General features: G+C 39.5%; 1 protein-coding gene across 5 annotated transcripts in view; it reads left to right on the top strand.

Moving 5' to 3' along the window:
- Positions 1-10,533: 10,533 nt before the first annotated feature.
- Positions 10,534-26,881, top strand: part of ARHGAP18 (Rho GTPase activating protein 18) — a 176,698-nt gene continuing 160,350 nt past the window's right edge. Inside the window, exons 1-4 of one of the 5 annotated variants that reach the window (XM_070496427.1) lie at positions 15,767-16,583; positions 19,650-19,856; positions 23,443-23,520; positions 24,715-24,887. In XM_070496427.1, the coding sequence (XP_070352528.1) occupies positions 24,796-24,887 (92 nt within the window). In that variant the 5' untranslated portion in view covers positions 15,767-16,583; positions 19,650-19,856; positions 23,443-23,520; positions 24,715-24,795. Of the gene's footprint in view, positions 10,699-15,766; positions 16,584-19,649; positions 19,857-23,442; positions 23,521-24,018; positions 24,093-24,714; positions 24,888-26,881 lie in introns of those variants that run through there. The other 4 variants (XM_070496430.1, XM_070496428.1, XM_070496431.1 and 1 more) reach the window with 4 other exon arrangements.

The raw sequence follows: 26,881 nt of genomic DNA, 5'->3' as shown, positions 1-26,881 counted from the left end.
TATTGGTGATTTGTGTCTTTGCTCCTTTATTTTCATAATCAATGTATCTAGAAGTTTATTTGATTTTATTAACCACTTTAAAAAATGATCAGTTTTTGGTTTCATTGATATTCTGTATTGTGTTTATTTTTACTTTATTGATTTTTGCTTTTATCTCTATTATTGTTTTAGTCCTTCTTACTTTAGGTTTAATTTGCTCTTCTCTTTCTAGTTTCTTAAGGTGGAAGTTTAGATAATTGGTTTCAGATCTTTCTTCTCTTCTACTATAAGCATGTAATGTTATGAATTTTCCTATAAGCACTACTTTTGCTGCATTATACAAATTTTGATCTGATGATTTTAATTTTTACTCTGTTCAAAATATTTTCTAATTTTCCTTGTGATTTCTTCTTTGTTTCATGGATTATTAGAATTTTAGAAGTGTGTTTTTAAATTTTACTTGTGTCTTTCAGTTACTGATTTTAAGTTTAATGTCTTTGAGTTCAGACACCATATTTTGTACAATTTCAATCTTTTAAATTTATTGAAACTTGCTGTATGGCCCAGAATGTGATCTATTTAGATAACTATCCCATGTGCCCTTGAAAAGAACGTGTATTCTGTTTGTTGAGTGGAGGGCTCTATAAGCATCGGTTAGGGGTAGTTGACTGATAGCACTGTCAAGTATTCTGTATCCTTATGACTGTGTGGCTATGTGCTCTGTTAATTATTGAGAGAGGAGTGTAGTTGTAGTTTTGTCTATTTCTTAAAGCTTTATCGGTTTTTGTTTTGTGTATTTTGGAGTTCTATGTTTAGATGAATATATCTTAAATTTTTTTACATGTTTTTGATGAACATATAAATGTTTATCTTTACCATTAAGAAATGTCCTTAGTAATAGTCCATGCTCTGAAATCTACCTAAAAGAAAAATATCTATTCTAACTTTCTGTTGAATAGTGTTAGCATGAGATATCTTTTTTCTCACTTCATTTTTCATCAGTTAAAAGTGTCATTTGTGTTTATGTTCAAAGCAAGTTTTTCTTGCAGACAGCATATAATTGTCCCTTGTTTTTTATTCAGTCAAATAATCTTTGCTTTTTAATGGAGTGTTAGGCCATTTACACTTACTGAAATTATCAATACATTGGTTTAAATCTACCAACTTGTCATTTGTTTTCTATTTGTCTTATTTGATCTTTGTTCCTTTTTACCTCTTTTCCTGCCTTACTGGATTAATTTAATAATTTTCAAGATTCCATTTTACCTCTTCTGTTGATTTATTAGCACTAAAATATTTTAAAGTATTTGTTCTAGAGTTTACAGTATAAGTATTTAATTTGTCCCAGTCTGTCTTCAAATGACACCTTACTATAGTATACTTCTATTTCCCTTTCCAGCCTTTGTTGGAAATTATTATTATCATACATATTACTTCTACATATATTATTAATCCCACAATATGTTATTTTTGCTTTAGACCATCATATCTTTTAAATAGATTTTTTTAAATAGGGAAATATATTTTATATTTACCCATAGTTTTAAAATTCCTGCTTTTCATTGCTTTGTATAGATTCAAATTTTCATCTGGTATCATTTCCCTTCTACCTAAGAACTTCCTTTAACATTTTTTGTAATGCAGGCAATAAATTCTCTCAGCTTTTGTTTGTCTAAAAAACACTTTATCTTGCCTTTATATTTGAAAACTATTTTTACTGGGTAAAGAATTCTAGGGTGAGAGTATCATTTTTCCCCCTGCACTTTAAAGATGTCCCTCTATTGTCTTCTGGTTTACATTTTTTTGAACAAGATGTCTACAGAAATTCTAATCATCATTCTTTTGTGTGCAATATGTCTTTTTTCCCCGTTGCTTTTAAGATTTTTGCATTGTCATTGGTTCTCAGCAATTTGATTCTAATACGACATGGTGTAATTTTGTTTTTTCTACTTGGAGTTTGTTAAACTTCTTGGATTTGTGGATTTATGGTTTTCATCAAATTTGGAAATCTTTGTTGTTTTTTTTCTGTCTTCCCCCCTCTTCCTGGGACTCCAATTATGTATATGTTAGACTGTATTTTTCCTCATGTCATTGTGCTCTGTTTATTATTTTCTTTTACTTCTCTGTACTTTATTTTGAATAAATTCTGTTGCCAGGTCTTCCAGTACACTAGTCTTTTATTTTTGCCATGTCTCATATGCTGTCCATTCCCTCCAGAGTATTTTTCAATTCAGATATTGTGGTTTTCATGTCTAGGAATTACACTCAGCTTTTTATATGTTCAATTTCTCTTCTTATCATGATCCTACTTTCGTTCACATATTTGAGCATTTGTATCATATTTATAATAGACATTTTAATATCATTTTATGCAAATTTCATCATCTCTGTCATTTCTTGTCTGCTTCTAGTGACTGATTTTTCTCATGGTTATGAGTTACATTTTCCTTTTTCTTCATGTCTTGTGAGTTTGAGGGAATGCTGAATGTTGTGAATTTTATATTGTCAACTAGTGGATTTTGTTGTATTTTTAGCATACTGTTTGATTAGTTTCTAGAAAGCAGTTAAGTTTCCTTTGAACTAGTTTGTTCCTTGTGAGATTTGTTTTTAAGGACTTTTAAGTTGGGTCTATAGTAGCTTTTATTCTAGGACCAATTTTGTGGCCCTTCTAATCTCATGTCTTCAATGAGATCTCTCTACTCTGATTAAGGGTCCTTGACCAATTTCTGGCTCTATGTGAGCTCTGGGGAGTGTTTATCTTACAAGTCCTCGGTAATTGTTCTTTCCTTGAAAGCTGTTTTTGTCTGGCCTTAGGAGCATTCACCCTATATATGAGCACTTTGGTATTGAGATAAAGACTCAAGTGTTCCCTACTGTAGATATCTGGAGATTTTTCTCTGTGTACCTCCCTTCTTTTGGGTAATCTGTCCCATGTATTCTATATGGTTCATCCTCTTAGACCTTCAGCCTTCGTCTACTCAACTCAGAATCATTGCCAGACTTTATTGAGTTTCCCTAACTATGCCACAGGGAATTACCTCTGGGCAGAAAGTATAGGTGATGAAAGGTTTAACATCAATTTTTTCACTTTAGAATTCACAGTCCTGTGCTGGCAGTTCTCCAATGTTTAAAAATATTTTTCCCCTATAGTTTTCAAGTATTTAGATGTGTGTGGCTGGAAGTTAATTTTGATTGTATTACTCTTTCATGGCAGAAATAGAATTCCACATATTCATTATTCATGTTATTATTGTATTCATTTGTATTGATATTGGAGGAGTGTATGTAGAAAAAATATGCTGTTATAAGTTATCAAGCCTCTAATATCTTTGTATATAACACATCTCCTTGGGGGCAGGGGTGGAGTGTGAAGGTAGGAGAGAAATTCTGTTGGATAATTAGGCCTATGGTTTCTCAAGGGAAAGAATAATGTCTAGATTATCTATTTATTCACAGAATAATCATAATGCTTCACACATAATTGGCTCCCCAAACACTGTTGGCCAATGAACAAAAGAAGAAAGGAATGAATGGACGAAAGTAGAAGAAAGCTATGTAATCAGAAGTAGTGTTCTTTTGTCAAATGATATAAATATATTTTGAAGATCTTGTTACATATTGCCCTTTTACTCTTTACAAAAATGGCACCCATTTATATTACCATCAGCCATAAAAACATTTACTCATTTCCTTGCAGCCCTGCCAACATCGAGCTAAATCATTTTTATGTCTCTAAGAAATGATGAACAGCAAACATCCAGAACTATTAATTTGCACAGCAGACCTTCAAACTTCTTTGCCAATTTTCTTGCTAGAATTAGGATCTCTTAACAAAAGATTTTGCCTAAATTCAAGTTATTTACATAATTATCCCATCCTAACCATTTCTGTATTCACTATCTTCTTTAAAAGAAATCAGTCACAAAAATGCTTGATTACTACATTGTTTATTAACTTAATGTCAGCCTTTTAGTCTTTAACATGAACTATTTATTGGCTATGTTGCATAATTTTGTCCTGATGTGAAGTTATTGAAATACTTTCAAAATTAATATCAAAATATTTTGAAGAGTTTGTAAAGAGGTGAGCAAATTAATGTGCTTTAATATCATGTAAAAAAAGAAAAATTTTCCTGAAAATAGGATAGTAAAGATAAATGGAAAATCTTTCTTGTACAAAATAATAGAAATGATAAATAAAAGATAGCAAATATCATTTTAACGTGCACAGTTAGACTCACAAGAAAGTGAGGCAAATTTTCAGAGGACAAAAATGTGAAGGAACCTGAACACAAAAAGAGTAAGTGTGAGTTGTTACTTCAGCTTTCTTAGAGGGGTATGTGAGTCTTGATAAATTAGAGGCTTGGAAATTGACAAGTATAAATCTATGCTGAAATAGCATGTAGGGAATTGGGCCTAAAGAAAGATAAGGAGTTAGAACTCATCTGTACACATGGGGAAGGTTGGACCCAACGCAAGCAGGTGACCAGGAAAACTTCAACCAAGTTTCTAGTTGAAAAAAATTAACGGCCCGTTGTGAATTTATAGTCATGAACCTGATCATACAAGTTTGAGGTTTGAATTGCCATCATCTCTATAGTCTGGTAACTACACACCAATAAATTAATCAATAAATTTTGGTGCTCGACTAGTTACAATCCTGGGATACGTCCAATCAGATCACACAGGATTACTCTACATAAAGTCCTGAGGAGATAAACTCACAATCTATAATTATAAAACACACATGGAAACACCTCATGAAACAGATCAGCAGAGAAAAAAAGATATGATTGGACCCCACCCCCAAGAATAGGATTATCAGGCACAAATTATAAAATTAGTATGTTTAAATGATTAAGGTAGTATAAACTAAATAAACAAGAACATGAGAAATGTATAAGTGACTATGAAAATCACCAAACAAGCTTAAAAAGGAAAAAAGGAGTTTTTAGAAAAGAGATATATAGTTACCAGAATTTAACAATTATTGAGTGGATGAAACATAAGATGATATGAATATATAGAGAGAATTAGTGAACTGGTACATTTTAGTGAGGAAACTATCCTGAAGACAACAGAGTGGAAAATAGATAATGTTAAGAGAAATATGAATAGACATGGAGGATAGAGTGAAAAAGTTTAAGGTGTGTATAACTGGTATTGCACGAGAAGACACTACAGACAATAAATAAGAGGTAAATTTTTAAATAACATATACGTATACCTTCCAAATTTAATGTGGATAGGAATCCACGATTCGTAAGTCAAAACAAGTAATCAACAGGATAACAATACTACATCCTTACATAAACTACTGAATATTGAAAACACAAAGAAGATATTAAGCAATGAGGCACAAAAACCAGATTTATAAACAGCAGCAAGAAGACAGCAGAATGATATAGTCAAAATTTTCAGAAAAAAATAACTGAGAAGCTAGATTTTATACCCAGATAAACGATTATTCAAATGTGAGGTCAAAATGAATGGCTATTATGATATTTATCATCATAAACATTTACTGTTAACAAGTGTTGCTGAATTAATTATTAAGGGAAATACTTCAGAAAGGAGAACAGTAATTGCAGAAAGAAATGAGATACAAAAAGGAAAAAAACAACTTTTTTACATATTGTAAATCTTTAAAAGAGCGAATTAATATATAAAATAATATTAAATATGATGACCAATTTGTAGCTATAAAAACAAAGGAATGTGAAATACTGGACAATGTTAGCATGCAAGATAGAAAGTGGATCATTAGAGTCAAATCATTCCTCAAGAATAGAAAACAGATAATTTTTAAAGATATTTTTAATATTTTTTTTAATTTACAAAATGTAAATTAACTCTATTTGCCGTACAGTTCTGAGTTTTGAAAAATGCATGGAATCATGTAGTCATACCACCATCAAGACAGAGAACAGTTCCATTTCTCAAAAAAATTCCATTGTGCTGCTCCTTTGCAGACATTCGCCATCCCAGCAGTTTTCCTTTTCCAGACTGCCATATAAATAGGAGCAAACAGAATGTACCCTGTTGAGTTTAGCTTATTTCACTTAACACATGCAATTGAGATTCATCCACGTTGTGGCATGCATCACTATTCCATCTTTTTTACTCCTGAGTAGTAGTTTGTCCAATAATTCCAACATCTGGTCATCTCAGGGATGGCATCTGATAATTATCTTTTCCTTTATGTATTGGTCAGATTTTTCGGGTGCTTTTTATAAATTTGTACTGTATCGTAGGTGGTTTGAATATTCTCTTGTGAGACTCTGGGTCCTGCTAAAATCCTGTGGACAACGTGGACAGCAACCAGTCAACAGTCAGATTAAAAGCTCTATTGCAATCTATGGGCTGTGGTTCCACTGTCAGTTCAGTTTTCAAAGGTGAGCTACGCTGCGGTGTGTCTGCTCTGTGCACACAGCACTCGCGGGCCAGTCTGAGAATTGGGCACTGTTCTATATCATAGTTCAGCTCTCGAAGCCTTTGCTGTGCTTCTTTTTAGCTATTCTATACATGGACAGATGAGGTGTGAGCTTGGCTTGTGTCAGATCATACATGTAATTCGGGAGTCCCCTTTCCCAGCTCTCTCATTTCAGGGACTCCCCTACATTCTCAGGCTCCTAAAGCCCCCTTCTCTCAGTTCCTCCGCCCCGAAAAATACTTCTCTTAAGCTTTTACTAAGATAATCACACTTATGTTTTTCTTTTTATCCTTTGACCTACTGATGGGCTTAAACATATTTCCTATTACTGACCTGTTTTTGCATTCATCCAATGAACTCCACCTTGTCATTATATTTTATGCCATTAATGCTCTGTTAAATTTTATATGTTCATATTTTCTTTAGGATTTTTCATTAATATTTTCTTTCTTTCTTTCTCTCTCTCCACATACGCACACACACAAACATTGTTATGGACTGAATTGTGTGCCCCCAAAATTCATCTGTTGCAGCCCTAAGCCCCAATATGATGGTATTTGGCCTGAGGGCCTTTGGGAGTTAATTAGGTTAGAGGAAGTCAGGAGGGTGGGGCCATCATGACGAGATTAGTGGCCTTACAGGAAGAGACACCAGAGAACAGACTCTCTCTCTCCATCACATGAGAACAGCAAGAAAGTGGCCATCTGCAAGCCAAGAAGATAGCTCTCATCAGAACCTGACCATGCTGGTACCCTGATCTCGGACTTCCAGCCTCCAGTTGGTTAAGCCTTCCAGCCTTTTGTTTTGTTATGACAGCCTGAGCTGACTAACACACACATCCTATTGGTTCTCTTTCTCTGGAGAACCATGACTAGTACAGATGACTTCCTTCTTTCTCTGTGCTCTGAGACAATTTAAATAACATTGAAATTCTCTGTACTCTGAAAGTTTGAAAGATACTATCCATACAACCATTTTTGTTTTGTTTTGTTTTGAGTTTATCTGATTATGTTCTGGGTATCTTGTGTGGTTGTTCATCTGTTCAGGTTTTCTATGTATTCTGGGGTCAGTTACTTTTAAAAAAAAATTCTAGAAAATCATCTGTTTCACTCAGGTTTTCACATTTGTTTGCATAGTTCTGCAAAATATTGTCACATAATATTTTATGCTTTCTTTTCAATTATGGTTATTCCTGTCATTACTTTATCCTTCAGATTGGGTGTATCAGAGTGCGATTTCAAAATAATTTCAAATTGCAACTCTGTTCCTGTTAGTTCTTAGTATCTTTGGTTTAACTCTGGATAATATTTTTCAAACATTAATGAATGATGTTACTGCCCTCCCCACCCCCTGCCTAAGGTTACCAGTGTACTTTTGCTGTTAAATAGTTTATTATTATTCTTTTAATTCAATTAAAATTTTTTTCTTTTGAGGAAGATTAGCCATGAGCTAACATCTGCTGCCAATCCTCCTCTTTTTGCTGAGGAAGACTTGCCCAGAGCTAACATCTGTGCCCATCTTCCTCTACTTTCTGTGTGGGACACCTACCACAGCATGGCTTGCCGAGCGGTACCATGTCTGCACCCAGGATCTGAACTGGTGAACCCTGGGCCACCAAAGCGGAACGTGCACACTTAACCGCTGTGCCACCGGGCTGGCCCCAAAATAATTTTTGTCTTTCAAGTTAAGTTTTGTACTCTGTTCCTACTCTGCTATATTTCTCCAGAAATTTCCGTTCTTTCTTTCTTTCTTTCTTTTTAGTGAGGGAGATTGGCCCTGAGCTAACATCCATTGCCAATCCTCTTCTTTTTTTTTTTTTAAAGATTTTATTTTTTTTTCCTTTTTCTCCCCAAAGCCCCCCAGTACATAGTTGTATATTCTTCGTTGTGGGTCCTTCTAGTTGTGGCATGTGGGATGCTGCCTCAGTGTGGCCTGATGAGCAGCGCCATGTCCGCGCCCAGGATTCGAACCAATGAAACACTGGACCGCCTGCAGCGGAGCGCGCAAACCTAACCACTTGGCCACCGGGCCAGCCCCAGCCAATCCTCTTCTTTTTGCTTGAGGAAGATTGTCACTGAGCTAACTCTGTGCCACTCTTCCTCTATTTTCTATGTGGAATGCTGCCTCAGCATGGCTTGATGAGCAATGTATAGGTCCATGCCTGGGATCTGAACCCTCGAACCCTGGGCTACTGAAGTGCAGAGTGTGAACTTAACCACTATGCCACTGGGCTGGCCCCCTCTTTATTGTTTTTTAATGTGCTTGTTTTTTTCTTGGCACATTAGCTACCAATTTATTTTTTAAGGGTGAGTGGTTTAAATTTTTTTAGCAGCCTATATATTAATTTAATGAAATATGATAATAGAAACTGAAGTTGAACTCAGTTCTCTATCCACTTAACATATTCAGAATAGTTAACATTATTTTATAGTTAATATTACTCAGCAATTATTACAGAATTTAAATAGTCAACATGTTTCTAAAATAAAATGTTTTTAAAACTAAGCAAAAATTTTAATGATTTCAGAATAAAATATCTTTGTGTAGTAGAGACTGCTAACTTTCTTTCACTCTCTCTTCTTCCTTTTTAATAAAAACCCCCATCTGGGTAGAGGCTATATTTGCCATCCTACCTTGAGAAAGCTGTGACTATCTGTGTTCTAGCCAATGGAACTGAGTGGAAGTGCAACCTCAACATCATTCCTTCAAGGCAACTACTCACTCTCTACTTTCTCTCTTTCTCCTTTTACGTGGGCTGGAACAAACAGGTGCTGCTCAAGGCAATAGTAGCACAGAGTGTCTTTGTCGGATTTGAGAAGATTTTGATTTCACTTGGGGGAAAACTGATGTCCTTGTTCTGCCATTGAATTAGATAAAGACACTCACTTTGGACAGATAATTTCCAAAAAGGTGACCCTTCGGATGGACTAATGGACAAAGCTTCTGTTTCTTCCCATTATCCCTAAGCCAGTGCTACAGCAGAGCACGGGCTGAATTTTGCCAGTGAGCCTAAGGAATGGTCAAGCAGAAATAAAGAAGGAACTTGAGTCCCTTAGACTTTATGGAGTAGGGTCTACCTCACATCTGTAATGTGAGGAAGAAATTGATTAGTATCTTTTTCGAGCCACTGTATTTTGGGGTCTCGTTGTTGGAGAAGCTAAGCCTATACCTGAACTTACTTTGACTCTTACTCTACATGAGGCATTGATTAGATACTTGATATTTACTAAGTAAATTCACCTCTCTACTCAACTCCCAGACTCATTCAGTGCAGACAATACCTTCAACATAAGATGAAATTCAGTCCTTAAATCAGAATGACACAGAAATGGATCTTGTTAATGCATACTTAAGTACAAGCAACTTTTACCATGTATTTGAGTAGTTTTTATTTTATTTTGTTTTTCCATTTTACTAAAGTCTATGTGAAGTGGCCATCTTTCAGCTTACTAGTATAATTGCTTTTTTCATTTTCTCAGTAAATTTCTCAGTGGAATAATCTGCCTCTCAAAAGAAGGGGGATTTTTTTATTTAGTGATTCATGGAGGATTTCCAGCCAGTCAACCCCAACCAAAATTCTAAGGGACTACAAAAATCCTGTTTTTAGAGAATAGAGACTGTACAGATGTGCAATATGTCACTGGCCACTATTGCAAATTTCCTTCTTTGTGCAAACAATGAAGATAGCAGCCTCTCTTCATGCCAATGAAATTTGGGCACACCTAGTGCTTGTCAGACCAAGTGAGTCTTTTAGCGCAGGATGCAATATTTATGCATGCAGTACCATATTTTGACAAATGTTTGTTAAGTACATAATATGTGCCAGCCACCATGCTACACATAAAATATAAAGATTATCCTTACTTTGAAACACTTACATATCATCTGCTAGTGGAAAAGACAAATGAGTAAAGAGATAATTTCAATATAGCGATTTTAACAAAAGCACTGTGCCACACAGTTATCAATTTATTGCCTCTCAGCTCCAAATCCATCCTTCATTGCCTGCTGATAAAGACTGAAACATCTCTCTCTTGCCAGTTGGCATCGTGCTAAGCTTTGTCAGTAGAGGGCGCTGGAAGGACATTGCAGGAAGTAGTCATGTCTCTTCCTGTTTCCGGCATTCTTGCCCTTGCAACGCTGGGCTGGCATGCGGGCATCCAGTGGAGCTCACCTCCAGTGGGTTTCAGCAGCAGCCCTTGTAGAAGTCTTTGCAGTGAGTTCCCAGAGTGCCCCAGTAGGCTGTCTAGCAGTAAATACAGCAGCACCTCCCAAGGCAGTTTGCAGGTGAGTTCTGCAGTCCTCGTAGCTGGCTCTCTAGGTGGGAGTTCATTGGCATCTCCTCCTTTCCAGGCAGCAGCTTCTGGATGAGTTCTGCAGTCACTCCAGCTAGCGTTACATCAGTTAGTTCAGCGGCACACTCTTACGGGTGTATTCAGGTAGGTTCTGTGGGCGTCCAGAGAGTTCAACAATACCTCATGCTGGTGGTTTGGCAAGTCCAGTCGGTCTCCAGCCAGCTTCCCAGCCAGGTCAATAGCACTTCCTGCAGGCAGCCTCCCAGCAAATCTTATCAGCAAACCAGCGGGCAGTGTTCTGCCTCCTAGCCTCAGTCCTCTGTCACCACTGCTGGAGGCTTCCAGCTTGTGAGCCCCAGCCCCATAGTTCATCCCTGCCAGCCTCAGCTTGCTGGTTGTGGGCCAGCTCTGGCCTGGGCAAAGTTCTCCACCATCCGGTGGACAGCATCCACCCCAAAGAGGCTGAGTCCCAGCCTTGGGGAGGGCCTCCTTCTGTGGGGACCCCGTCAGCCTGGGGTATTCTTTAGAGTTCTCTTTATTCTCTTTTAGTAGTTTTCTCCGAAAATGCTTAATTATTCTTTATATGAAGCCCTCTCCTTTCAAATTACTGTGGGGTGTCTGTCTCCTTACTGGACCCTGACTTATGAGCACTATTATTATATCTTAACCATAAATAAGCTAACTGATCCTAAATTAACAATGATACATAGAACACTGTTTATAGGGAGTATAATGATATGCCAAAATATCTATATTTACAGGTTTTCCCCCTTTGCTTAGTAATGTATATTATACCTTAAATAATCATAGATTTTTCTAATCTTTTTTCCCCCTTAGGGAATCATTACTAATGTCTCTTTATCTGAAAAATGTATCTGAAAGATTCATTTTCATATCACTCAAAAATGAATGCTGAGGAAATAGTACAGAGTGTATCATGCCGGAGAAAATTATTTACCCAGTCAAGAACTGAAGGGCATTGTAAATTTAACCCACACGTTCAATAATCTATTGGACTTGGGAATTGAGTTTGTGAAAATGGGGGATTAATCAGCCAATGCTCGACTTCACTGCCTCGTGGACAGTAACTTTGCAGAAGTGAACTTCTGTGTGGGGATAAACAGGCCTGCAGCAGTTGAGCAAGGTGAATGAGACGGAATTAACCTTTTAAAAATATATTCATCGTGAATAGTATTTTGCGTCTTTGGGAAGCAAGTTCTCATGGACTTTAGGGGGCATTATCCCTATACCTTTGACAAGGAGTTACTAATAGAGAAGTTCAAGGCCACCTACTCCAGAATTCAGCTCAGTAACACAGTAACACTGTACTCAGATCCCACTCTGTTAAACATACAGTGGGAAGTAAAGATGACCCCAGGTCTTGCCCTGAAGGAGTTTATAATCCAGTAAGGAAGAAAGTCATGTACATGACAAATAGAATTTAGGACAAGACCAAATGAGTTGGAAATGAGGAGCATGGCGGCCATGAGAAAGCGCCTCCCAGCACACCATCTGCGGGGAGTGTAGCTGACCAAGGCCCCAGCTGCTGGGCTCTGACAGTCGTCACAGCTTTTATGCTGCAGGCACACTTTCCACAGGCCGCTCCCAGACAACTACTGAAAGTGGCAGTGATACTAAGGTAGCCCAATTCTGGGAGAAGCCGGGCTCCTCTGATGGAAGGCATTGGCTTGTGGATTCACCAACAGCCTAGCTGAACTTTCCTTAGAACTGCACCGCATCCAGCTTCCTTCCTTCCTTCTCCTTCACTCAGGGTCTGACTTGGTCGTGATCAGACGGCTCACCCAGCCTCCCATGGCTCCCTCCCCATTTTTTTCACAGATATTTTCTGTAATAGAGTTTTTGCACATTTAATCCCATTTTGGCTTCCTGGAGGACCCACACAGAGGTACAAGCAACATTTATGAAAATACAGAAGGTGGAAATATTAATTCTGAAAACTATTTCACAGGAATTATCTTTTAACCTGGACCTTGAATAAAGAGTTGGATTTTGGTAGGAAAATGCAGGACAATGGCAAACTGGGTTGTGGGATAGTAAATGACATGTTTGAGCAAGTGGCCCAGCATGGCCAGAATGTATAATGCACAGCAGAATATAATGGGAGACCAAAGTACAAACACAAAGGGCAGGAGAAAGGCCTCAAATGCTATGCTCAGACATTTAGTTAATTCTTAATCATTTTAGCATTTTGAACAGGAAAGTGAAAAAAGCATATCTTAGACAGGAGGCTTTTGACTGCAAGGAAAACTCAATTTAAAGTGACTTTAAACAGATTTTATTGGCTCACATTCCAAGAGGAGAGGTGAAGTAGGCATTTGTGTAAGTAGATCAATTCACCAAGGACCAGGTTTTCCATCTCTGCTGTTTACATTGTACAATGCTGGCTTCTTTACAAGGCTGATCTTTTCAAGATGGAAAGATGGTTCCTGGTAGCATTAGGGCTTGCATGCTTACTTGTCTAAAAATAAGACATTAGTGGATTTCCATAATTCTCTCTTATGAGAAAGGAAGAAGCTTCTTGGAGCCTGTTGCAAACTTGCCTGACCTCTTCATGAGCTAAACTTAGGTCACATACCCATTCCTTAACCAATATTGACTGGCAGGGGTGTGGGGTTACCATTAAACCAATCAGACCAGTCAACTTCTCCTTGGGCAAATGGACTATTTGGGGGATGAATGGAGAAATAATCATAATTGAGGATCTATTAGGAGACAGTTGGGAGAACTCTGCCAAGGCAACCAGCCATGTTCACTGTAATGGTAAAGCAGTTTTAGGAAGAGATTATTAGGAACGGTATGGAAAGAGGATTGGAGAGTAAGAGATTAAAACAGGGTGGCTAATTGGACAGCTAGTGCTGCAATCATGAGACGTGATAACCAAAGTAGTGACAATGGAATGAATGAATGAAGAGTATATACACCTTAAGTTTTTAGAAAAACCAAAAAAGAATAGAATCAGGTGCAGACATTGCACCTTCAATATTTAAAATTGAATTCAAAAGAGGAAAGAGTTGTATAGAGTTAGAGCCTAGGCTTTGGCATCAAGTTGACTTGTACTTGACCCCACTTCCAGCTTTAAGTAGCCATATTTCTTTGGGGAAGGTACTCCTGCGGAGTGAGGCTGTGATCTGGTTAAGCACTGAAGGACATTAGCACTTATCAGCATGGACTTCACAGCCATCTCTGCCTATTAGCTATATTATCTTGGCTTTCAAAGCCTTGGCTTCATCATCAGAGATGTTAACATTCTCTGTCCTTGAACTTTACCAATTACGGTTCGTATGCCCATTTTCTTTGGACATCCACAAACATATTATTACTGTAAATTCAAAATGTAAAATTGTGATCAATCCTATTAAAAGATGCTTTTTGTGGCAATTAAATGTGATATCTGTAAAGAATTTAGCTGTGCCTGGTAGAGAATAAGGTGTCAAAGAAATTATGGCTATGATTTTGTCATTTAAACCGAGAAATTCTTGGCTTTGATGATTAGGACATTCTGGATAATCTCTGAGATTTAGACTCACTGCAATATAATGAATAGCAAAAAAATTGTAGGAGGTGAACGAGGTGTAAGGAATCTCTGCTATGAAATAAAATGAGTGGGTCCAGAGGGCTTGTGGCAAGGGAAGATGTGCCTCGACTTCTGCTTCTATTTCTATGTGGGACAGAGAAGCGAGGATTAAAGGCCATCAAACAGCTCCACCCTGGTTGTCTGTATTTACCAGGTCGGCACAAACAGGTCTGCCTCTTTCTTTCCAGTTATGAAATCTCTTATTTGACTATATTGAAAAAATCATTTTTTCTTCTGGAATCACCTCCTCTAGGAAGTTTCCCTAAATTAACTGGACCAATTTTCTAATTGGTCACCACAATTAGAAGGACTCCCTCCTGTGCCTTAATCTAATCTGAAACCCATGAAAACCAGGAATTGTGTGGATGTCTACAATTGTATGGATGCAAACAGTCAGCATTGTCTGCATCCTTAAGGAATTCACAGCTGGTGGGAGGTGGGAATGCTCCAGCTAAAGACTATCCAGAAAGTGTGGTGATAAAAGGAGTCACTGGAGAGACAAAGGGGAGGGGAGCCAGGAGGGCTCTGGACTCCAGAGGCCCTTAGGTAGCACCTGAGTCTTAAAGGCGAGTAGAAGGTAGTCAGAGGATGGAGGAGGGGAAGGGGGAGAGAAAAAGCAGGAGGGACAGGGGAAGAGGGAGGGAGCAGGGACTCCTAGCTCACCCCTGTTTCGGTGTGGACTCTCACAGGCCCAGCTTGCAGACTATAGCTCCATTTCAACCATGGAAGCCTTTTGGATTCACCTCCATAGACTTGGCAGAAATGACAGGCTAAAAGTTTTTCAAAATGAAATGATTTTGTTATCTGCAAACCATGAAGAGCCAATGTCACTGTTTTCAATAGCAGCAGAGAGAACATGCTCTGGGTTTGGCTCAACTTGGCAAAGAGCATCTTAGACAGTTGGAAAGAGAAGGGGACACATACACACACACACAGAAGAACACAAAAATAAAAATCATATTTAAAAGCCAATTTGCTCATGCATTGGACACTTATATGACAAAAATTGAGTGTATTCCTATTTTCAAATACTTGGCCTGCCCAAAATGCAAATCTGAGAAGGTCAAGAGTCCGAATTTAGGCGCATATCAAATTCAAGAACATCAGCCTTCCTAGAAATGCCATTTACAGATTATCTGACAAACCTGCAACTCATTCTCACACAAGCATTTATGCAGCATTTGCCATTTACCAAGCCCTGAGAAAGGATTTGGGTTTGCAATCACAAATAAGCAATACTCCTTGCTTCTACTGAGCTCACCATCTGAAAGATTTCAATGTCATATGTACGTTGTTATAATAGAGGTTGTTAACATTTAAATTTCAAAAATTACACACTTTATAAAATACTTGTTTTACTTGAGAAAATCATTGTCTAAAGGCAGATTTCATTTGTGTAGAAATCAACTAGCTCGTAACACATTGCCTAGACTTTCAAATAGACGCAACTCCATACCTAATCCTTGAGCGACAGCGATTTCACAGCCTACACCACATACTTGACCCCAGAGGCAACTTCATCGTGCCAGTAGCGAGTTAAAGACTAAACACCACCGATAGCTTCCAAACATCTCTACCAACCTGTCAATCAAAAACATTGGCTAGGTGCAGGACAATGAGTCCTTTCTCCTCTTTCTTTCTTTCTTTTTTGTTTCTGTAGGGTGGATGGGAGGAGGTCATCTCCATGTTCCAGAAATTACCTGCACTAAATCTCACCCTCTGCCCACTTCGCCATTCTCCTTTCTCAAATCAGGAAGAGGAGTCAGCGGCTGGAAGGCCCCTGTCGGAGCCGCGGGCAGCCGAGCATGCTCAGTAGCCGGGCGCTCTGAGCTCCCTGCAAGCTACGGCTGGCGCTCGGCTCAGGGCTCCAGCCGCGGCTGATCCCGGTTCCCGGAAAGCTCCTCTCCGCCCCACAACGTGCGTCTTTAGGATCTTTGGTGCAGCCGCGCGGCAGCGGGCTCCCCGGAGTCCGCCAGCCCGGTCCCCGCCTGCTCGGCGCGGGACTCCTGGTCCCCACGCGGCAGTCCCGCTCTTCCAGCGGCGGCTGAATGATCCAGCAGAAATGACAGGCTGGGGCTTAGCCTTGGAGGGCGAGTGAGAGCCGCTTCTCTTCGGAGCCGGAGAGAGGAGGTGTGTCGCGGAAGGAAGTGCCCGGGGAAGATTCTTGTAGCAGCTCAAATCGTCGCTTCTGTCTTCACTCCTTGTCGCCCGGTGCTCCCTGCTCTTGACCTGGGAAGGATGGTTACAGTAGTAACGAAGCTCGTGCACTGCTTTCACCTCGGGTAAGGAGAGCACCTGTGCGTGCTGGTCTCTTTTTTCAATGTATTGATTAGCTCTGAAAGCCACAGCTGGGAAGGGTCTTTATTAACCTTGTTGTCACATTACAAGTTTGTTTTCAAGGAAGACTGGGAAAAAAGGACTTCTCATGTGATTTTTAAAAGTGTTCAGTTTGAAGTTGAAGACGAGCGTTACTCTTCTTTCTTACTTCTGCCATTCTTGCCCCTGTCTCTGACCTGTTTGGTAACATTTAGGTCTCTATTTGTAAGACGAGGTTAAGGCCACTTTTTTTTCTTTTCAAGATTCCTGGAATATTCTGGGGAAAGGAACTTCATGCCGTAGAGGCGAACGGAAATCATCATTGATAGCCTTTTTAAAGATGATTATGATTTCAGTTACAGCCAAGAGAGAATAATTAACAGCATTAAAATTCATCATCAACCTTGATCAGTATGAACTTAAGCGGACCAGAGGAAATGTTCATACTACCGTTATTTGGTTATTTGTAAAGATAAGACAAATGTGCAGGGTTTACTCTTGAGAGAGAAATAGCCCACAAGTGTAAAGAAAAATAAAAAAGCACCCTCATTTTCGCTGAGTGTTGAGCAGGATAGCTTCTCACAGAAGTGTCAGTTCAAAAGTAAAGAAACATTTTCAAAATGTAGCTTTGTGGTTGCAAATTAACATTTTCAATGGAAACTGTGGAGTCAACATCTTCAGATGGCTCGTCACATAAAAGAAAAATGTGAGAGGAGAATTTCAGAGCATAAACCAAGAGCATTCCAATAAATGTATCTAACATTGTGCTACCAAAGAAAGGCTATCCAGAATGTCATCGGGTAATAGCTACAGTTTCAATTACTGTTAATTTGGCTGGAGGTTTTGACAGAAAGGATCTCTTTTCCCAGTAAACCCCATGTTAATAAGGTAACAGTAGGTCTGCAAATGTTGCCTGATATTTGCAATTGTAATCAAATAGGGCAGAAGAATGTTTTCTTTCTCATCTGTTATTAGATTTATTTCCTACTTTATCCTAAAATAAACTTATTAATGACAAGTCATTTAAAACAGTAACTATGTGTTCTTTCTCTAAGACATCAAAGGACTTTTTCTTATCAAAACTAAAACCAAAATAATTTCCAAATCTGTCAGTGATAAAGAGGAAGAAATAAGACAAGGACATCCATGATTGAGGGGTAAATGCTTCACTGAGAAAAGTTGGCATTTCTGGACAGATTATTGCTTTCAAAGTTTTCTTTTTAACATAATTTAGGGTTTGTGGTGCACTGCCTTGTGAATGAGGAACAGGTGAACGGCCTCTGGTAAGAAAGGGTGAGGGAATCAAGCTTGTGCAGAGTGAAAAATTGCTATTTCTAGTTTATTCTATATGGACTAGAACGCACCAGCATTCAGTCGACAGGCTTTGTTCTGCGAAAGAGACAGAGTTCTTTAAAGTCGCATTGGCCTGGGAGCTGGGAGAAATCATTCCTTCCCCCTTTTTTTGGTGTAGGTATCCCAGCTCTCTGCATTCACAGCACCCTGAGTTCTGGGCTCCCAGCTGACCTGTGGCAAGACAAAAGCTGCCAGTCGGGGAACTCTGAAGTTGATAGTCTGGCCTCTGACTTTTACCTGTTCACACTCCCTGAGTTCACAGATCCCCAGCCCAGGCGGCCCTGGGTGGAATTAACTGCAGAAGCACCCTTTTCAGAAGCTCTCAATAACCCGGGATTTTACTGAGAAAACTGTCTCCCAAGGCTTGCCTCTGCTTGTTCTTGGTGGCTGTCAGCTAGAATGGTGCCTTAGTGATCAATCGGAAGAAGAAAAAAACAGGGACGAAGTTGTCCCCATGTTTGGATATTGAGGAGCAGGCAGATGGTCATTTTCCTTCCTCTCCTTCACTGCCGCCTCAGCCAATTATGACACACGAGGAGGAGTAAAACTCTATTCCAGTGCAAGTCCTTCTGTTTTCCTTTTAAAGAGGTGAGAATGGTGGTGGGGCTGTGTCTGTCACTAACCTGTCCCAGCCCCTCTACCCGCCTTTGGTGTCTTTTCTAGATCGGTTAGAAAATAAGTGAGATTTTATAAACTCCCTTAGACTGAATTAGTTTGTAAAGCAAATGCTTGAAATAATATAATGAATTCCATTTTCCCTTTTAACAATCGAATAGTGCTAGAACTTCAGTCTTAATATGCATGTTTCCCTTCATTGAGGAAGAACTTGTGTCTGCGTCTTTATTTCTCCCTTTTCCGAGGCAGACTGAACTAGTGCCTAGAGTTAGAACAAGGCTCACCTGTAGTTTGTTCATTGTAAAAACCTAGACCAGTGTATATCACAAGTCGTTTTCAATAGAGAGCCCACATGATCAGAAATACTTTTATTTTAATTACAGTATAATATAGGACTTTCTCAGCTATCCCTCCATCAGATTTTTTGTAGCAGTCTAAAAAGAGCTAACTAACTGTCTTGGTATAGCATGAAAGGTGTTAGTCCAGGAGGTACAGTTGTACCTATGCAGAAGTGGAAATACTCAAACATTAACTGGCATCTAGGCAAAAAGCCAGAAATATCAAACTAATTCTAGGGTTGATATATTCATGTCCAAAATTCCGGGGATTCTGTATCTTCTTCAAGGGCATAGTTAGCTTTCAGCCCAGCCACAACTTTCAGATTGTCACAGCAAGGAATTCAGCTTGATAATGGAGACACAGCCTGAGGTTTGAGAAGTCTGGTATTGTTTCTCCGTGACGTTGTTTTCTGTGGAATAGCTCAGCAATGGGGGGCTAGGGTAGGTCATGACTGATGTCTTTTCAAAGGTGCAAGTCCAGTTGGAATATCTGCATTTCTTGGAAGAAATCAGTGTATTTTCCACTTCCCCTCTCCTGCATCCTTAAGTTCCTTATATTACTGTGCTTGAAGGTCTTGATTATATTACTTAAAAAAATAAAGTTGTAAACCCTTGCAGAGTTGACCTGATGAATCTCTTAGAGACCTTCAGTTCCAGGAAGTCACCCAGGAGAAGCGTTCAGAAGAACAGCCCTAACTAAATCACCACTTTCTGCTTCTACTTCAGTATATCAATGGTGGTGTCCTGGCATGCTGAGAAAGAAAGAGTCTTCATCACTTCCTCCAGCACGACATAAATAAACTGAAGGCAGTTTCAGATAAAATCTTTCCAGCTGATAGCATGTCTCCTCCCCCCTTCCTTACCATGGGTTCATCGTGCACCTATGCGATGAGCTCTGTTGTGATGTCCAGGGGAATCCTTTGAACGAGACGGGTAAGGTTCCTTCTCTCGAGGGGCTTACAGTACAGAATGGTGGGCGAGTCGGGTGGTTCACCTGGAGAAGGAGACAGTAAATAGGCTAATATCAGGTTATTGTAAGTGCTGTGAAGAGCAGACAGAGAAATAGTAGAAAGTGTCACTTTTGATAGGACACTCAGAGAAGGCCTCTCTGAAGAGATGACGTTTGGTCTGGAATGAGAAGGAAGTTGAGGTCTGGGGACATGTTTCTGGTGGTTTGGTTTGTTCTAGAGACAGATGTAAAGCAGTGTGGCCAGGAGGGAGAAGAGCGTTTGGGGTGGGGGAGAGTTAGGGGTGGTGGGTGGGAGTGGGTGGTGGAGTGGGGAGAACGAGGAGATAAGATCAGAGAGATAGGCCAGGTCAGGTCAGTGGGTCCGCTACAGCCTGAATCTTTTAAGTGGGGCAACCCACTGGAGGACTTTCCATTATAATGGAGCATTATGGCTACTAAATGGAGAGTGCGCTGTAGGGCCAAGAGGGAAGCTGGGAGCTGGAGGATGCTGTTGCGGTAGACAGAACACACTGGCGACTTGAACTAAGGAGCGAGCACTGGAGGTGAAAGCCAGCGTGCACAGACTTTCTTTCTTCTGTAAATTCTATTTTATTTTTGATTACATAAGTAATGTATTTTTGTTGTAGAAAACCAAGAAAATATACAGACATGTCCTCAAGGATTTTAAATCATAGTCCCACCACTCAAACTTAATCACTATAATATTTTTCGTATCTATCCTGTAGAAAACTTAGAAAGTAAGAGACCTGTCCCCCAGAGGAATGAAATATTCCATAATCTTATCACTCAAATTTACAGATAATATTTTTGTTATCTATCCTATGAACCCTTTTTGAAGCCAACATATTATTTTTAGGAAACTGACTTTTTATGGATATTCTGACAAAACATCTCTTTGGGCTTAAATAAACTAGAAAATGTCTGCTTTAAATGTGGATGAAAAAACACGTTCATGTGCCACGTCAGTTTATTTATTCATCAGCTGTTTTACTGTACATCAGATATGGGTGCTCCGTGACCTGTGTGAATGCTCTCCTGATATACCACCCCTTCCCATATCCTAAGTGTGTCCCACTACATTCCTTGGGATTGGGAAGGCTCCATCTAAGCCTCCAACCTTATCTGTAAGTTGTATTGTTCACTATCTCCACTTTCACAAAGACTTCGCTACTAAAACTCTCTGACCATTTTTGGGAATCTTTTCACTAGAGGTAGCCCAATAAGAGGCTGAACTTGGTAGGCTGGCCCTGGCCTGGAGTGCCCCAAGAGAAATCTTGAGGCTGGGAGGACCAACCATTTCTTTTTCTAGGTTTTTGCTCCTGGGCTTTCAGCTTATCGGTGAGGGAAGAGCTGGGCTTCCCCCCTGGGGCAGTGGATGCCTGACATTGGAGGGGGAAATCTTGCAGTAGGCATCTCCTATGGCTCCTTAAGAATGTGCCTGTTTCACCTCTTACTCTGATTTCAAAATACATTATATTTTACAAGTGTGTCCTATCTTGGTTATTGTTAAAAAGTATTAGTACTGTTTGTTTGCATTGTGTTTTCAAGCTTTTAGAGCGGTTCACGTAAGATGCTCTATTAAATCAACATTTGAGACCGCACCTCTTTATCCTTCCCTAAGCATGTGCAGTTCAGCGTGTCCACAACAGAATAGGATTTATCTTTGTATTTCAAGCTGGCTTCTGCTGTATTTTCTGACTCAGGTAAGAGTCTTACCTGTTCTAAAGTCTCCCAAAGGAGGAAAGGAGACTCTTCTTTAGGTCTTTCTTCCCCATCTAATAGGAAAGAATGTCTGTGTGAGTGCAGAAAAGCCCTCATATATTTTCCTTCCATCCTTTCTCCCGGTCACTATTTTGGCTCAATCAACTTCCTTCGTCTCCAGGTCTGTTACGCATTCTCCTGCAGTACTTTCCTATTGATCCTCAGTGCTACAGCCAGAGTGACCTAGTGGGAGTTTCTTTTTAAGTGTTAGATCATGACAGTTTCCATCTTATACGATATTAATGCCACATATCTGGAAAAACTGAATTTCTCACCTGAAAAGTACATCTCCATTTGCCGCCTTTTTCTATCTCCTTCTCTTTCTCACCACTTTACCCCAAGCTCTAGCTATCTTGATCTCTCCTTTGTTTCTTCAATGTGTTAATCTTGAGCTTTGTGCCTCTGCACCTGCCATTTCCTCTACCTGGAATATCTTTCTCCTTCTCTAAGTGGCATAATCTGGAGATCCAGACCTAATGATGTCTGTTTCCAGCTTCTTCGGAGCTTGTCACTTCTCTCTTCTATATTCCCAGAGCCATTTGATCAGTATTAAAGCATTGTTTCTTTTTTTTCAGTAGACACTCAATTAATGGTAGTTTATTCATTTCAAGCTCTCACACAATATTTATGGTGTGCCTTCTATGTGCCAGATACTACATTAGTTCTTGAAGATACAGAGATGAATAAAATATGGACTTGCCTTCCAGGAATTTACAGTCCAATGACAAGGCACCTAGAAATAGAGAGGCCATGACAGGCTAAAAGCAGCATACTTTTTGGGGTCATTATTACTATTGTTCTTGTGGAGTGTGGTCCCTTGTTGGACTAGGCTTCTTCCTTCAACCCTCTGGGCTCACTCAAGCAGTTGGTCCACTTAACCCTGAAACTATGTCTGTGAAGTACTGGGGCAGATAGGGTGACTTATTGGAATAAGACCATCTTGTTTGGGACAGCAAGATAGCATCAGAAGTCTCACTGGCGTTATTTTTACATTCTAAGATCCCGCAACTAATAGTCCTATCAAATCTCTTTTATCATCCCCTGCATAGGGGATGTTGTTTTTGTTTTTTCAATGGATTTTCATTTTTTTAGAGCACTTTTATGTTCACAGAAAAATTAAGATGATGGAACAGACATTTCCCATGTACCCCCTGCCCCCATACATGCATAGCCTCCCCGTTATCACTCACCAGAGTGGTACATTTGCTACAATTGATGAACCTACATTGACACATCACAATCATCCAGAGTCCAGAGTTTACATTAGGGTTCACTCCCAGTGGTGTATGTTCTGTGGGGTTGGACAAATGTACAATGACATGTAGCCACTATTATAGCATCATACAGAGTAGTTTCTCTGCCCTAAAGATCCTCTGTGTTCTGCTGATTCATCCTTCCCTCTCCCCTGACTCTTGGCAAACTGATCTTTTTACTGTCTCCGTAGTTTCGCCTTTTCCAGAACATCATGTAGTTGGAATCATACAATATGTAGCCTTTTCAGATTGGCTTCTTTCACTTAGTAATATGCATTTGTTTTCCCGTTGTCTTTTCCTAACTTCATAGCTCATTCTGTTTAGCACTGAATAATATTCCATTGTCTGCTGTACCACAGTGCATTGTTTCTTTCTAATTATTTTTTATTTTTTCTTCTGTTGGACTTGGGTCTATGGAGGTATGGCTTTGATGTTTGGTTCCAGGCATATAGTATGCATCTAATTAATGTTTGCTGTGTGGATAAGTGATGGGTGAATAAATGAGACACAGCACTTTCTCTCCTTTTCCTTGTAGTCTGTCCTTCACCTGGAAGCGTCTTCCAGATTGGATAAGTGTATGCCGCACTCCAGGGTGCTCATGGAGTGAGGGATGGTATGTTTCATTTTGTCTTTTTCCCAACCAGTCTGCCATCGTTTCTTAAACTCAGAGGTCAGCAAACTATAGCCCTTGGGCCAAATCTGGCTTGACACCTCTTTTTGTAAATAAAGTTTTATTGGAACACAGCCACACCCATTCCTTGATGTATTGTGAATGGCAGAGTTAAGTGGTTGTGACAAGAGACCATGTGCCCTGCAGGGCTGAAAACATTTACTATCTGGGCCTTTACAGCAGAAGTTTGCTGACCTCTGCTCTATCCCAGGGAAGGAGCTGGAGGCTGAGATCAAGGTGACAAAAGTGATCACTTATAGGGACATTTCCAAAGTAGCAGCTCTTAGGTCCTTTGATGAGGAAATAAATTTCTGAGATTTATTTTGATTTGAATGTCGAATGTAGAAACTATAAAAGAAAATTTGGTGAAAGATCTGGTTGCTTTGTTTTGGTAATTACAAGACTGATGATTTTGACATAACTCATTTTTGGATTAAACAGCTGTTCTCAACCTTATACGTGAATCGGCATTACCTAGAAGCATTGTTAAACTGCAGAGTGCTGCCCCTCCCCTGGTGAGCGTCTAATTCAGTCGGTCTGGGTGGGGATCCAGAAGCTGCATTTTAAACAAGGTCCCAGATGTTGCTAATGCTGCTGGTCTGGGGACCACATTTTGAGAACCATTAGTTTAGAACAATGCTTATGAGCCTTAGCTGTGTCTCAGAATCACCCAGGGAGTTTAAAAAAAATTTTTTATTTTAAAAATAAAACATGCTTTGGCCTCACCCCAGACTTACCAAGTCAGAATCCTCAGGGTTGGTCTGTATTTTAAAAAGAATGATTCTGAAGAATACTGAATCATCATGCTTTTGGAACGATCATATGGGCTCTTGTTAAGCCACGTTTAAGATGTTTTGACTCGTAAGTTTAAGTAGCAATTAGATATAGATTTCATTACATTCTCAGTTTTAAGAAAAACTCCAAACTGGAATGTTGTTTATTGTATGTACATTACATTTATTTATCAGTGGACTTCCCTTAAACTCTAGTCCAAAAAGTCCACTGTGTTCAATTCAGCAAAATTCTTTTTCTTTTCCTTAGTGAATTTGATAAGTATTCGTTTGTAAATTTTGTTTTTTCACTGTGTACAATTGTAGTTCTGTACTTAATAATTTCTCTTTCCACTTTTCTTGAAAGTGAGTGAGATTTTATTTTGAAGGGGGGCAGGAACAACTTGCATTCTGCCACCTTCCCATGGTTTCATGGAAGCAAGTTTAAATGTCTAAGCACCTTCTAGAAATGGCACGAGAGAGGTCTTCTTTCCTGGCTGGAACTCCTCTTCACCCTAGAAGACATCCCTTAACATCCGGGTAGGTGGTTTGTAACAATATAAAGCCCTGTGTCTGTGTCTGTGCTTTCAACTAGAGAGCTCGTTTGCCCTCTGCCACAATTTCAGCACACTCTGGCTGTGTTCGTTTTAATTTTGTTGATTGCTGTTTGTAATGTTCTGAAACTGAGTATTAATGTCAGACCACAAACAAGGCAAAACAGCTATGAAATAGTAAAAGTAGAAGAACCAAATCTTTGGCACTTTGGCAGCTGACGTGGTAACCCTGACAGTCATGAGCCGTGCAAAGAGCTCTTCAGCACCGTGTTTATGAAGGAAAAGCATTTCACTCGTGCTTTTGGTCTGCACACTTTTAAAAAATTCCTTGGCCTTAAAAGGATAGGAATAAATACCAAGATTTGGGTTTATAGATCCCCAAATCCATACAACAAAATAGCCATCAACTTCTTAAACTACATAATTCTATATTATGCAATTGTGATGATTACTAACATGAATGTGAGTTTGACAAATGGCTTAGCAAGAATAATGCTCTAAGGTATGGAAGAGCTCATTTTTTAAGTGCATGTGGATTAATTTAGGTTTCAATCTGGCTGTCTTGAGTGAAAATTTTCACTCTTTTTTTCTTGTGTTTCATTAGGAGATTAAGAAAGGAGATTTGGAAGCTATTGTGAGTTCGGTGGAAATGAAGACCTGTTTTTCTTTCCTTTTCATGAACTGATGGCTATCACTCTCTTATGCCTCAGTCAGCTCTATGAAGAGGGGCTTTTATTCCTAAGGATTTACCTTTATAGCTTCTAGAAGGCAGTAGCACTCAGGAAAACCCCAAAGTAATGGAGAATGTCAGTTCATTATCCTGTTGTGTTATTATGTTAAGCACACTCATTGGAAGTGCAAGGACTAGTTATTCAACTAGAAGAATTGATGGAAATAGAGGTTCTTTCTTAATAGTGATTTTTTTTGTTAGTCATCACTTTTTGCCTGAATGAACTTCATTTCTAAGGTGGGAATGTTTTAGATTCCTTCTTCATACACAGGCAGGGCCCGTGTCATGGGTGCAGCTGAGGGCTCTCCTTATTTTGAGAGCACAGCGAAGTACTCTGTTGCTTTTTGCAGTGCTCATAAGAATATTGGTTAGGGCAATGGGTTCCCAAAATGAATATGTTTTGCCCGTGCTCAGATGGACCTCGTGCTTGGTTTAATGCTCTGCTGTTGCTTTCTTGAAGTGTTTAATACTTTTTGAACAAGGGGTCCGGCATTTCTATTTTGCATTTGGACCCCATAAATAATGTAAGGTGTTCCTGCCCATAGGAGCTGTATCTTATTCATCTTTATTTCCTGGTGGAGTTTTAGCGTGATGCCTGATATGCAAATGAGTGAATGAATGAATGAGTGCTCTTCTGTTCTTGAGGGCAAAATGAAGTAGTTCTCATTGCTTTTAGCATTGCTCATGGGACTGTGGTTTAGGTCAGTGGGTTCCCCAAATGAATATGGTTCCGACATAGTGAGTTGGATGGCTGAGTCTTTGGGTAGAAGCGACGGTAGTGAATGGACTGTTGAAGAATACTGATTCTCTGGCCCCACCTCAATCTTCCTGAATCAAAATTTCCTGAGAATAAAGGTCAGTGATCTGTGTATTTAAAAAGCTCCTTAGGTACTCTTGTGGCTGTGCCTGGACTGTGTCTTCTCTCACAGAGCTCTGCAAGGCCCGCAGGTCTGTGCCCAGCTGTGCATGTGGGTTTCTGGTTTGTCTAGGTTATCAAGAAAAAGGCCGGTTTCAAGTGACATCAAATGGAATTTAGGAGACGATGGAGGATAGCTGGACTGAGAATCAGTACCACACCCAAGTCCAGGAGGATACTGGGCGATACCAACAGGGCTGCCGTTTGTCTGATGCTCATGCCCCCACTGGAAGAGCTATGATACTTTGTGCAGCTTGTGCTCACTGACTCCCGAGGTTTGAGGTGAAGGTTGGTCTTACAAACCATGCTGCAGCATAAAGTACCAGCCTACTGC

This window comes from Equus asinus, chromosome 24 (assembly GCF_041296235.1).
Source record: "Equus asinus isolate D_3611 breed Donkey chromosome 24, EquAss-T2T_v2, whole genome shotgun sequence".
NCBI classification, from domain to species: domain Eukaryota; kingdom Metazoa; phylum Chordata; class Mammalia; order Perissodactyla; family Equidae; genus Equus; species Equus asinus.
Note: the sequence above shows the minus strand (reverse complement) of the source record. Positions and strands in the feature narration are given on the sequence as shown.